Here is a 12538-nt window from a genome sequence, read left to right as displayed (position 1 = left end):
CCACAGGTGAAACAAATAACAGGTGGATCCCATCCTCTGGAATGCAGACCTGGAACACCTCTGTCTCCCTTCTGTCCCGGAGGTCCTCGGCTGCCTTCTACTCTGCTTGGCTCTCCCGCTTCTCCTTTGTCACCCAGTGCACCTGGGAAACCTGCAGAGCCGTACCCATCTGGACCTGTTAAGTTGTTCAGAATAAAGAGGAAAGCTGAAATGTTTCTGCATATAACAATGCATGCTAAATTACATGTACAGAGCATGTGGATTTACAAAATACACGAGTCTGTAGTGGCTCATTGAAAAAAAGGCCCATGATGAGAAAAAAGGCCTTGAGGTTTTAACTTTATCAGAAGAAAGAAGTTACAATTTGAAGTTGTGTTCTAATCCACCTGTGGGGTAGCACATAGTGCATGAAGTTGTTTGCCAGAGCCCACAATAATGAAGCACATTCCAAAGCTTTGGAGGACACAGTTAAGAAAGTTGCATCACAAAGATTTCACCTATCAAACTTGAAGCCAACACAAAGCTGTGCCTGTGAACAGGCAGAATAACAGCCTCACTTACCTGGTGATCCTGGTAAGCCCTTAGTGCCTGGTAAACCATGCAGTCCACTGATTCCTCTTAAGCCAGGCTGGCCTGTTTTAAAATGACATTCATGATTATCATAATACTTTCTATTAGTCTACATTCCTGGGCAAAAAAAAAATTAAATCAAATGCTTGAATAAATGCTATTCTGTGTTAAAATATGGTGTATTATATACAAATGAATAAATTACCATAAGTTTATTTCAAAATACACCATGCTATGGTTTTGTGATTGGCAAAATTTGTTATTATCTGATAAACTCATTACTCTAGAGATATTTTTAAAATATCTCTGATCCATCTGGTAGCATGCCATTAGTTCCAGTCTTGCTGCCATAGTTTTTTAATACTCATTTAGTTTTCCAAAATCCTCAAGCCAAGACAATTATGACATAATTGTAGATTCTAAATGTGGTTATAATAAAGTTGTCTTCAGGAGAAATTCACTCTATGTAATTTAGAAAAACCCAACAAAACCTTAAAAAAATGTCTAATAGCTACTGTTAATGTTACTATTGTTACAGGTAAAAGTTATTCCATCTATTTGTACCTGTCAAAGTGATAAGTATGATGTTAAAGATAGACAATGGCCAGAGCTCTGGAGGACTATGCAGTCTCAGAAAAATAAGTGTCTGTCTCTCTTCACTGTCTAAAAAGGCAGTTTTCATAACTGTATTAGATTAGCTTTGATGCAGATTCTGATAGAAGTATCTTATTAAAAGCAGGGTGATTTCTGGCTGTAAGGTAGAAAAAAATCTGCTAACTTAATATATTAAGGAATTAAGTGGTAACCACTGAGATTCTGTGTTCTGTCATACAAACAGCTTCATTATAAACTATCACCTGCATTTTAATAGCACAATTCTGTCTAAGCCATAAGTCATTTATTCTGAAACCAGATATTGAATCAGTTAACAGTTTTTGGTGATGATTCAGGACAAATATGTTGCTTGCTATCTAATGCCACTTTATAATATTCTCATATTGTCTATTAATTGCTGCATGTTTAATAATTTTTTTTTGTTTTTTCTTCCTAGCTGTCATGAAAAATGAAAATGTTTCCTGAAAACTGCTTTCCTAGTTGAAGAAGTCATAAACAGTTAAAATGAGCTGAGAAGACACCAGAAGCCATAAATTGGCAGCCATGTCTGTCTTTGTTAATGCATGCACCTGGACTTTGTGAGGAATAAATATTTTAGCAGAGGAAACTGCCACTCTGAACTGCAAAACCCTCCTTTCTTCTTCTTCTTCACCCCAAAGGAACATTTGCAAGTGCTCCCACAGAAATGATTGAATAGTTGAAGCTGTACAAATACCTGCTCGTCCTGGTAAGCCTGGCCAGCCGGGAGTTCCCTTTTCACCTGGAAATCCAGGTGTCCCAGGGCTTCCTTGTTGCCCTGGGGGGCCAACCAGTCCTGGCAAACCTGTGTGGCAACAATGAATCATTGCTCATGATCATCCTTAAAACCAACAGCCCAAACAGAGACTTGTGCTACTTTCATTTTCCCAGGCAGCAAAATGAAGACTTTCCCTTCCTAATCTCATTGTGACTGCTCATCCAAGTGCAAGAAAACTAAAGAGAGCACAGGTAGGAGGGACAAAGTACAAAAGAACAACTCATTACAAACTTCAGGTTTGTGACAACCTCAGAAAGACAGTGAGCTCCTCCTATTAAAATGATAACTTGACTTATATTGCGAGTTACAAGAAGAGATTTCACTGCTGTGCATGTCACTTTCCCTTTCTGCTGTACCTGTTTTGCCTTTCCCACTGAGAAGCTGTTCACACAAGAACTGTTTCCCAGCAAGGCACATATCAGAACTCTTCCAGTCTTGGCTGGAGTTTCTAAGCCCTCTAATGAGAGAAGTGTGGAGCAACTGTTCTGAACGAGCATTTCCATGATCCTCCTACAGTAAGACATGTTCTTAAGCCCTGAGTGTATGATCCAGCCACAACTTAACCTGACTTGGCTTCTCTTGTACAGTTGGCCCATCAGCCTGGCACAAAGGCTCTGTAACTGTCCTGGGGGATACTGACTTCATTTATGGCAGAAAAGGTCATTGAAAAGCCCACTCCTTGTAGTACTGAGACATCAGAATACTTGAGTTTGCCATCAATACAACACTTTGGACACATGGTTACTACAGAGAAGGAAAAACAGGTATGAAGTAGAGTTAGGTTTTTGCTATTTCCTCTTCTGCCATGAGTTCCACATCCTTGTCACTGCTCCTCACCAATTTACAGAATGATGAACATATTAAAAGACTTAATTACTTTCTTTTGATGGAAAGAATATTTTTTTCCCTCTCTTAAACAATGTTATTCTTTGGAGTGTTAAAAAGAATATTTTACCTTCCTGTCCCACAGAGCCAGGGACACCCTGTGTGCCCTTGAGACCTTCAATGCCAGGGAAACCAGGATCACCACCTTCTCCTTTTGGTCCCACACCTCCTCTTATGCCTGGAAAACCACAAAACCAGTATATTCTTTTCATAATATCTATACAACCTTAAACAAATAAGCATAACATGAACTTGGCTAATGAATGGGTCCTGGTCTTGCCACATAAAGACATTCTTCTAGTCAGGGTGCTTACACAACCTGGGAGCATGAACAGTCCTCTGGTCAAATGATCATTATAGTTTTTTTTAAAGGACTCCCCAAATGATGTGGAATATGACATGGATGTTCAAGTATGCTGCATGTAGAGGGAAATTTAACACATTACTGACAACTCGATCCAAAATCTACAAGACTTTGCTATCTCACCTTCTACAATCGTGGCCTGATAATGCTCCTTTTGTCATCAACAACAAAACAAATCATATAGAAATGTTTACTGGAGCTGCCTGTGATGATGCCTGTTTACTGCTATAATGGTACTTTCAGTTGAAGAGGTAAATGCAGCACATATTAATTTCAATAAAGAACAGATTAACCTCTCCAGGAGCTGTCATGAGAGCGTAAGTTCAAAAGCCATCAAAATCCCATAGAAATCTCCCTCCCCCTTCCTCTGGGAACTTTAGCATATGAAAAGTAATACATTCAGAGAGCAACTGTGAAATTAATACCTGTTAAGCCTGGCACACCAACTTCTCCTTTAAGGCCTGGCATTCCTGGTAAGTTTATAGTCTCTCCCCGATCACCTATTTCAAACAAAAATGAGCACATGAGTGGTAAGGCTTTAATTTAAACAGTGCTTCCTGTTGTTTCAAAGGAATTGCAACTTCAGAGGCAAAATTTGGCAATTATTATCTTTGTAGAATAAAAGAGAAGTAAATTAAAGACAGCAAAAAAGGTGTCTAGAACAGCCTCCCTTCTTACCATGAATGGATTTATCCATGGACAGCACATATTGCATGAAATTAACAGTTAACCTTTTTGTAGTCTTCCACATCTACAATATCATTCTGTAAGACTGTAGAAAGTCTCTTTGAGGTTGAAGATGCACTGAGACCCCTCAGAACTCAATGTCAAGTATTTTATGGGTGATGAATACAGAAAGTGCTCAGATAAGAGAACAAACTCACCTATTTCTCCATGTGAGCCAGGAGTACCAAAATGACCTGAAATTCCTGGAACACCCTTTTCTCCCTATCATATGATTGAAAACAGGCAGCAGTTAGTGAAGATGAGGATTTATTCAACCTTCCAAGCCACTGACTTTGGAAATACTAAAAAAAGGGTATAAAATGTACCATTTTTGAGCTTCTGTAGTACTTTATAGAGTAACCTGCTAGCAGTCAGTTAATCTATATCAGGACCAACCAAGGGACAAGTTATGTTTCCAAAGGTTTAAGTTTGAAATTGAGGACATCCTATTATGCATATATACCAGTGAGTCCTTGTGCTGGTTTTGGCTGGGGTAGAGTTATTTTGTTTTCATAGTAGCCAGTACAGGATTGTGTTTTGCATTTGTGCTGGAAACACTGTTGATAACACAGGGATGTTTTCATTCCTACTGAACTGCACTTACACAGTGTCAAAATATTTTTTGATTGTCACCCCACCCTGCCAGTGAGCAGGCTGGGGGAAAGCAAGGATTTGGGAGGGGACACAGCTGGGACAGCTGACTCCAACTGATCCAACAGATATCCCACAGCATATGGCATATGAGGCATGTGGGCTCGTGCTCAGCATATAAGGCAGGGGGGATGATGGACTGGGAGGGGGTAACAATGCTCAGAGACTGGCTGGGCATCAGCCAGTTGGTGGTGGGCAATTGTTTTCATTTGTATCACTTGTCTTTATTGAGTTTTATTTATCTATTATTATATATTATTATTATTACTATTATTATTATTATTACTACTATTATTATTTATTGTTATTCTAGTTTATTTCAATTAAAACTGTTCTTATACACAAGTCCTTTCACTTTTACCCTTCCAATTCTCTTCTCCCCATCCTGCTGGGGATGTGTGGGGGAGTAAGTGACAGGGTGGGGCTTAGTTTCTGGCTGAGGTCAAACCATAACAGTTCTGCAGTCCTTGGTTAAAAAAAATCTTACTGAAACCTAAAGGCAAAGAGAACATGAGAAAGGAACATAGTTTTTGTCTCTCTTAAATAAATGATGTCTGTGAGTGTACTTTCAAGCTTTTTCTAAGCATTTATTTCTCCCAGTGTAACTTATTTTGAAGCCAGAGTGAATTACATTGAATTACCCTCTAGAAGCTAAGATTCTTAGGCTCTTTTACTGTTAGGTAAGTGACAGTGACTAACTTTTGGCAGTGATACCATTAAGTCCTGGGACAAAGAGAAAAGTAAGCCCAACACTGAGAATAATTTTTACCAGCAGCTGTGGCAAAAGGATCAAAGAGCTAGAAGGAACCATCTGGGTCCTCACTGGCAAAATGCTGGCTTATGAAATTTGGATGTCTCACAATCAGAAAATAAATTACTCTGCTTAATGAATGTTGGAGGGAGCAAGGAAAATATTTGATCTATTCATCCAGTGCTTATGGCATTTTTATCTTTTCACTGCTATTGTTCAGCAAAATTTCAAGGGGTGAATGCTGCTTCCTGAGAAGCTGAATGCCAGCACAAGGACACCCTTATTCCATGAACTCACTCTGACTCCTGTGGTGCCAGGGAAGCCTCTGATGCCAGGAGAACCAGTGGGACCAGGATACCCTTTCACGCCTGTCAGCCCTTTCGCACCGATGTCTCCTTTCACACCAGCCACATAGCTGGGATGCCCAGGGGAGCCTGGGGTTCCTGTCCTTCCAGGAAGGCCTGGCATTCCCTTGCTACCTGTGGGCAGGAAAGAAGAAAAAATCAGTAAGGGAACACTGACATGCAGTTCCTTGTGTGTAATAAGTTTTCCTGCTACTGGTCTTCTCAAAACATGGCACCACAATGTACTGTAAAAGGCAACAAACACACAAACACACACACACACACATACACACATCATCCTTCAAAGCTTTCCTTGGGGGTGACTCTCTGAAATCCCAGGAGCTCAATTTCTGCTGTCAGAGACCTTGCTTGGGGGGCTGCAGCCAAGTAGTGCAATGAGCAGGGACTATTTAATATGGTAGCTGAGAAAAAGCACTAAATGATAGTTTTGAATGTGCTTGCCTTTTTACTATGACCACTGACCTTTTAAGCCAAAGAATCCCTTTGTGCCCCTTTCTCCAACATCTCCTTTTTCACCTTTAACTTCCATCATCATGCTGGGCATGAGCTTTGGAGGTTCTCCTGGGGGGCCTTGATCTCCACGGTCACCTAAAGGGTAAAAAACCAAACCATGTTACAAAATGCTGATCAGTAGCACCGTCAGAAAAAGTGAACAGAAGAACAAATTAGGAAAAAGGGATGATCTTGCACAATCTACAGAAAATCCACTTCCATGAAAAGTAACCTGTGACAATACAACAGGGCAGTGGAAGAGTCAGGTTTAAGAAAACATGAAAACTGAGTTTTGTACATACAATCCTGGGAGTCGGACCCAGACTGGTCTGTGATAGATAATTTATCTGTCAGCAGATCAGTTAGGAATCATGTGTTTATAAAAAAGCCCCAAAACCATGGTTTATAAAAAACCCAAAAAGCACATTGGAGAAAGCACAGAAAAGTTTAGTTCTAGTGAAAAGGAAATTCTCCATCAAAAAGTCTTGATATAAAATAAAGTGTTTGGATTTCTTATCACTTATAGTATTCATTCTCTTGACTTTATGGTTACTGGTGATATCAGTAAATAATGTCCTGAAGAAGGGACCCATATAGACTCTATAAGTGTACCTAGTTCTTTGTGGGGTGCACAGACCCCACAGAGGAGGGCCAGTATAGGCCAGTAACCCAGACTCTTCTTCTATGATTGTGTACTGTCTTATCCTTCTTTGCCAGGAAGCATATTTGCACTTCTTCACAGGGGCTGCTTTCACACTTGTCTTTTGCTGACACTGTTGCTGGGGTCACTGTTCTGCAACCTCTGAATTGCAGACACTTTTAAAAAAAAATACCAAACTCAGAGTCCCTAGAAATAACGTTTTGGTCTTGGGGAAAAGTATTTATTTAAAGATTATTGTGTGCAATCAAAAGAGGATTGTTACAGCTTTCATTTCACCAGCAATAACACCAGCTGAATGTTTGTGACTTTTAACTACTTAATTTTACCTGCTTAATTACCTGTTTTTTTGACTATTCAACTGTCTTTACAGTACAACTGGAGAAAAATCCAAGTATTCTCCCCCAAAAATCTTATGCTTCCTGGGAAAATGCTCTCTTGACTTCTTCACATGTCCCCAGGTGCCACTATCTGAGTTCAGTTGAGTGATGTTTGTCTCCAGCCTTGTGTAAAGAAGTAATCTTTCCCTGAGTCTAAAATCCAGGCCTCTTGGCCAGAGGCCCATGTGTGAAATAGGTGGAGGAATGTCTGAGCTAAATTTACCATGTGAAAAATGTGTCTTCTTTGTCTTTGTGTCCTTGCAAAATAGTTCTGCAGATGTGAAGAGCAAACACACTAACTAGTATGACCCATAAGCAAATACCTTTGAAACCACGTGCACCCTGTGAGCCTTTATCTCCTCGAGCCCCAAGTGGGCCAAATTCTCCTTTGATTCCCTTGATGCCTGGTCTTCCTTTTAGGCCTGTCATGCCTTTGAAACCATCAATGCCAGGTGAACCTCTCAAGCCTTTAAGAAAGAAAGGAAAGAGAACTGTTACTTCACTCAGATTTCTACAAACCAGCAACACATGACTAAAATGGTATGAAAACTTGAGTGCAGCAGTACCTATTTTCAGGGTGCCTTGATGCCTACAGCAATCTGGAGCAGGCACCCAAGCTCTCTGAGAGGCAGCAGAGCTCCTGAGGTAGTGTACTCCCAGGAGTGCACGAACCGGCCTCAACTGGCCAAGAAGAGATGTTGTGGAGATGACCAGAATTTACTGCATTCTTCTGAGAGATCAGTACCACCCCCCTCCTACAGATGAGCTTGAGATATGTACCTTGTTCCACATAAGGTCTGTAGTTAGCCTGGTCTACATGTAGAGATACAAATCATGGGACAAGGACTGGCTGGTCATTTCTCACCAAAAATTCCCCTACTTTATTTCTAAACAAGAGAATGCTGTTTTACGTGGGTAATGCTAACAAACAGATCTTAATTTCTCTCAGATGAGAGCTATTCAGTACTTCAGAGTCAGTCTTGTACTGTCTTTCCAACTGATGAAATTGCAACATGCATTTTTAAGTGTGCTTTGTGCTCAGCTTGGCATCACATGGAGTTGAGTCCTGTCAAAACTCCCTGTGTGGTGTAGGCAATGTGCATTACCCATATGTGTTTTCTCATGGCTGGAAGGTGAGAATCTCACCTTCTCAACATAGCATTAGTATCCTAAAGTTCCCATCGAGGTCTTGTGTCTGGCATTGCTCAGTTCAGACCTCCCAGCTTTAAAAAAACTTTAAAGCCAATGTTTGGGGAAACATCTCTTAAATTTCACTGAGAACCAATGAGACTAGGATGAGGGTAAGTCTTTTAGAGAGAAAATAGTAAATACTGTATATTTTTTAAAATGAGAAATAAAACAGCCATTGCTCTTCTAAATAGGGCTGCACATCACAAGGTAGCACTCTGCCAAGCCCAATACAGGGGATAACAGGCAGTAATTTTGGAATATATTAGGCATAGTATAATTCTACTGTTTTAAATAGAGGGAGACCAAAAGAGAATATGTCTGACTCACATCCACACAGAACAGCTTTAATCAGCTACTGTTTTCAAAGCAGCAGTCCAGAGCTCACCTTTATCTCCTGGAAAGCCATCCATTCCACTTATGCCAGGGGGCCCAGTCACACCACGTATACCGGGTAATCCCGTGTGACCCATGTCACCTTTGTCACCAGACAGACCCTTCAGGCCCACAGGGCCAGGAAAACCTTGCTCACCATCTTCTCCCCTAGCACCAGGTGGACCTGTCGTGTAAATGAACAGGAAGAGTGAAAAAGGTTTGGATAGAGATGATGATTTCATACAAGGTAGCTCAGGAGGGAGAAAACTGCTGTCCTACCAACTTCATATTAAAGGGTGGAAATTAGGATTTTTTTCATCAAAGAATTGCAGAAATCATTACAAAGATGAAGTAGCTCATCAGCATGAATGAGCCTCACTATCAGTTTGGTTCCACACTCGCAACAGGACCTTCCCCTGCTCTTTAATTTAAGAATTAAGCCCCTTTTCCATAAACCTACCCTCATTTGGTGTCTCCCTTTTCCCAGTGTGTCCACAGCCAGCTCTGACCTGGCTTGGTAGGGGGCTACAGAAAGAAAAGCAGTAGCTCTGCCTGTCAAGATTATCCCCAAACCTAACTGCCTGCTGTGAAAACCATACAGCTGCCCTGCCACAGAGGAATAGCAAGAGGAATGACACAGTTACTTCCTCACCAAGAGGTCCTTGAGAACCAGGCCCACCGGCTGGCCCACGGTTTCCTGGTGGACCTGGGAATCCATGTGTTCCTGGTGTTCCTGGTAATCCCATCAAACCAGGGAGACCTTGTGGCCCTGGCTCTCCTTTGGATCCTGGCAAACCAGGGCTACCATCCGCTCCTAAAAGACCAAAACCACGCATTAGAGAGCGTCATATGTAGAGAACTTGTTTTTATATATTTCTTCTGTGTATACCTAGGCTTTCCAGGGTGTGTTTTTCCTTTGAAAATTCAGTGACAACAGGAAAAGCAAATTAAAGGACTGGTCTTTAGATTTAAAATAATTGACATTACCAGCAATGATCTCAGTATTTGCATCAGATAGATTGATTGACTCTTCCATGTTAATGGTAACGTTAACTTAATGTGGATATACAGCTCGGTCTCTTTCAATTTTAATCCCAATCTTTCTATTTTAATCCAAATAATTCTGTTATTCCTGATCTTTCTGTCACAACTATCTTAGTAAGAACTGAATCAAGCAGCTGACTGAACCACTGGAATAATGCTATGTATCTTTTCTAAAATGTTATAGGCAGGAAAAGTAACATTTAAGACAGATGGTGGGAACTGTGTTATTGTTTAGAAATTTTCACATAAGGTTACAAGGCATTGCTGTAAGACTGATACAAATTCTTAAGCAAAAAGGCCCTAATTTTACTTAACAACTTAATGAACTGGGTGAAAAATGATGTCTCTACCATATACGAGAAAAGAGGGGAAGATAATGCCTGTTTTTCATTCAGTTTGGAGAAACAGCAGCATACAAGTAGTACATGGCATTTAAAATCCAGGTCAAGTGGATCTCCTTTTCTTTATTCAGGTTTCACATCAGTGTAGGTCCATTGGCTTGACTGTAGTTAAATGAGCTTTCTAATTGTGGTCGTTTAAAGTGGGTTTTCTCAACAACAGCATACAGGCTTTAGTTTGCTATTCTGAGTGAAGAGGCAAAGGTGGTATAAAGGAATTTCCTCTAAAACTAAAAAACATTCATACTTGTAGAAAAATTCACATGCTATCTGGAGCCATTCTCTCAGAACTGCAAAAAAAATCAAGAGCAGACAAACTAGTAATGCTTTTTATTTTCACTGTATTTTTTGCTACTGAAAACTTAGTTCTACAAAAATGCTTACAAAGAGGGTGCAAAGTCACAACGTATTTTTTTTGTCTTCAAACAAAATTGGGTTTTGTCTCCTTTTCAGAGGTGCTAGTGATGTTTTCTGCCTTTTCTCAAACTTGTTAAGGGCCACAGAACTGCTTTCATCCCTTTCCTTCACTCTGGGGCTCTACTACAGGTAAAACCAGCTCTCCTCACTTCAAATAACTCTGAGAAGATGATGCTCTTCTTTATTTATTTTCATCAAAAATCATGAGAAGGATATCCAAAGCAAGTTCCTGTGATAAATCTTGCTTTGAGCTAGTCATAGAATTACTCCATAGAATAGTCCTTGCTTAGTTCCACACAGGGGAAGGGGGTAATCAGCAGTCCAAAACTGAATTTTGTGTCCAAATGCAATTGGAACTGTGTAGCAGGGTATGCTAAATTCTCACATGTACTTTTGAAAGTGTTTTGCAGGGTTCAGAGAGTAAAAAAATCAGATTTTGTAGAGAAACTCTGTCTTCTGGAGGGATTTTATGGTGTTTTTCATGGTCTATGAAATAACAAACTAAAATGAACACCCTGAAGTTATGAATAAGTATATAATATTATCTTTTTCTTATTTGGTAGTGCCCAAAGGCCGACGAGATAAAATAGCTTATTAGCAGTTACCTAACTCTATGTCCTCTTAGTTAAAAATTCCAAATTCAGCACTACTGCAATGTGCTGATCACCAAAACCATGCAGTACCCAGACATCTTTTGGTGTGGGGAAAAAATCTCAGTATTATTTTTGTATGGAAGTGAAAAGTCAGGATAACAGCGACACCACCATTCTCTTAAGTACAGTGAAAAAAATTAGCAGTACATCTGAAAGTGACAAAGATGAACAAAGTCTGGTTCTCTGGTATTCTACTGTGGTTGGTTTCATGTAGAGCAGTGTGAAGGACAGCTGAAGATAAGCAATGGACCTCCAGGAAGTGTTCAGAGGAGCCAGGAATGTTAGCAACAGCTGACACAGAAGTGTAAAGAATGGGAGGACATCAGGCACTGGGAATTGGTAGTGAAGTCATCAGTACCTCTTCTGTTGCACCCTAACATGGTCTCTTTTTACTCTCACGTCCTGACAGTTTGGCTGCATTTGTATCACTCTTATGCAAACCTTTCTTTATTTGAAGAAGCTGTTACCTCTAGCTCCTGGTACTCCTTGATCTCCTGGTGCACCTTTCAACCCTGGGAAGCCGGGGAGGCCGACATCCCCTCGGGAACCTGCTGCTGCTCCAAAAACGTCACCAGGAAGGCCCTTCGGTCCTGGTGCTCCCGGAGCCCCAGATTTTCCTGTAAGGCCTGGGTGTCCCTGCAGTCCAGGTAGACCATTTGGGCCTCTGTCTCCCCTGGGTCCAGTAAAACCTATAAATAAAACAGGGACTCGGCATCACAGAACTCACTACAAACGTTGGGAGTTCAAATCCTAGATACACCAACATGATTGACCCCATTACCACAAATGACAAGGTGAAGCCTTCTTCTGGACTGGAAAACTGGAGCTGGACTGAAAGTTAAGCCCAAGCATTGGTGAAAGCTAGCATGGAAAACTGCAGAGAATTCCTTGTGGCCTGGGAGCCATATGGGAGCCCAAACTTAGCAATTAGAGCACTCTGTAAAGCTTACCAGGGAGATAGATGTTCATGGTCCTGCCCTGTGCTGCACAGAGCCATGTTTTATGATGCATCCCTTGCCTGCTGATGAGGACATGCATCAGCTCTTTTGCTTTCTCTGTTCCTATTACAGATGCTGTAGATGAGACTAGAGAACACTGTCAGGCTGTGTGCTGCCTGAGGGCAAAGCAGCACCTGGAACCGGATATGGGAAAGTTCGCAGCATGTCAGAATCTGTGATGATTTAGGACTTTGAAACCAGATAACTCAAAA

The 12538-nt window shown here is 40.8% G+C and overlaps 1 protein-coding gene and 1 long non-coding RNA gene across 5 annotated transcripts in view; one reads left to right on the top strand and one right to left on the bottom strand.

The window, feature by feature from the left end:
• The window catches only part of COL4A2 (collagen type IV alpha 2 chain), a 137129-nt gene that overhangs the window by 10633 nt on the left and 113958 nt on the right, over positions 1-12538 (bottom strand). For all 4 annotated transcript variants that reach the window (XM_015621895.3, XM_015621906.3, XM_015621915.3 and 1 more), the window contains exons 29-40: positions 11796-12017; positions 9469-9630; positions 8830-9000; positions 7577-7720; positions 6186-6311; positions 5656-5837; positions 4115-4178; positions 3656-3730; positions 2937-3044; positions 1901-2008; positions 562-633; positions 50-175 (exon numbers count right to left, since the gene is read on the bottom strand). In XM_015621895.3, coding sequence (XP_015477381.1) covers positions 50-175; positions 562-633; positions 1901-2008; positions 2937-3044; positions 3656-3730; positions 4115-4178; positions 5656-5837; positions 6186-6311; positions 7577-7720; positions 8830-9000; positions 9469-9630; positions 11796-12017 — 1560 coding nt within the window. The remainder of the gene's footprint in view (positions 1-49; positions 176-561; positions 634-1900; positions 2009-2936; positions 3045-3655; positions 3731-4114; positions 4179-5655; positions 5838-6185; positions 6312-7576; positions 7721-8829; positions 9001-9468; positions 9631-11795; positions 12018-12538) is intronic.
• LOC117244062 lies at positions 183-3528 on the top strand. Its single transcript, XR_004496463.1, has 2 exons — positions 183-573; positions 1622-3528. It is a non-coding gene; the product is annotated as an uncharacterized LOC117244062 (long non-coding RNA).

The sequence above is a fragment of the Parus major genome, chromosome 1 (genome assembly GCF_001522545.3).
Source record: "Parus major isolate Abel chromosome 1, Parus_major1.1, whole genome shotgun sequence".
NCBI lineage: Eukaryota > Metazoa > Chordata > Aves > Passeriformes > Paridae > Parus > Parus major.
Note: the sequence above shows the minus strand (reverse complement) of the source record. Positions and strands in the feature narration are given on the sequence as shown.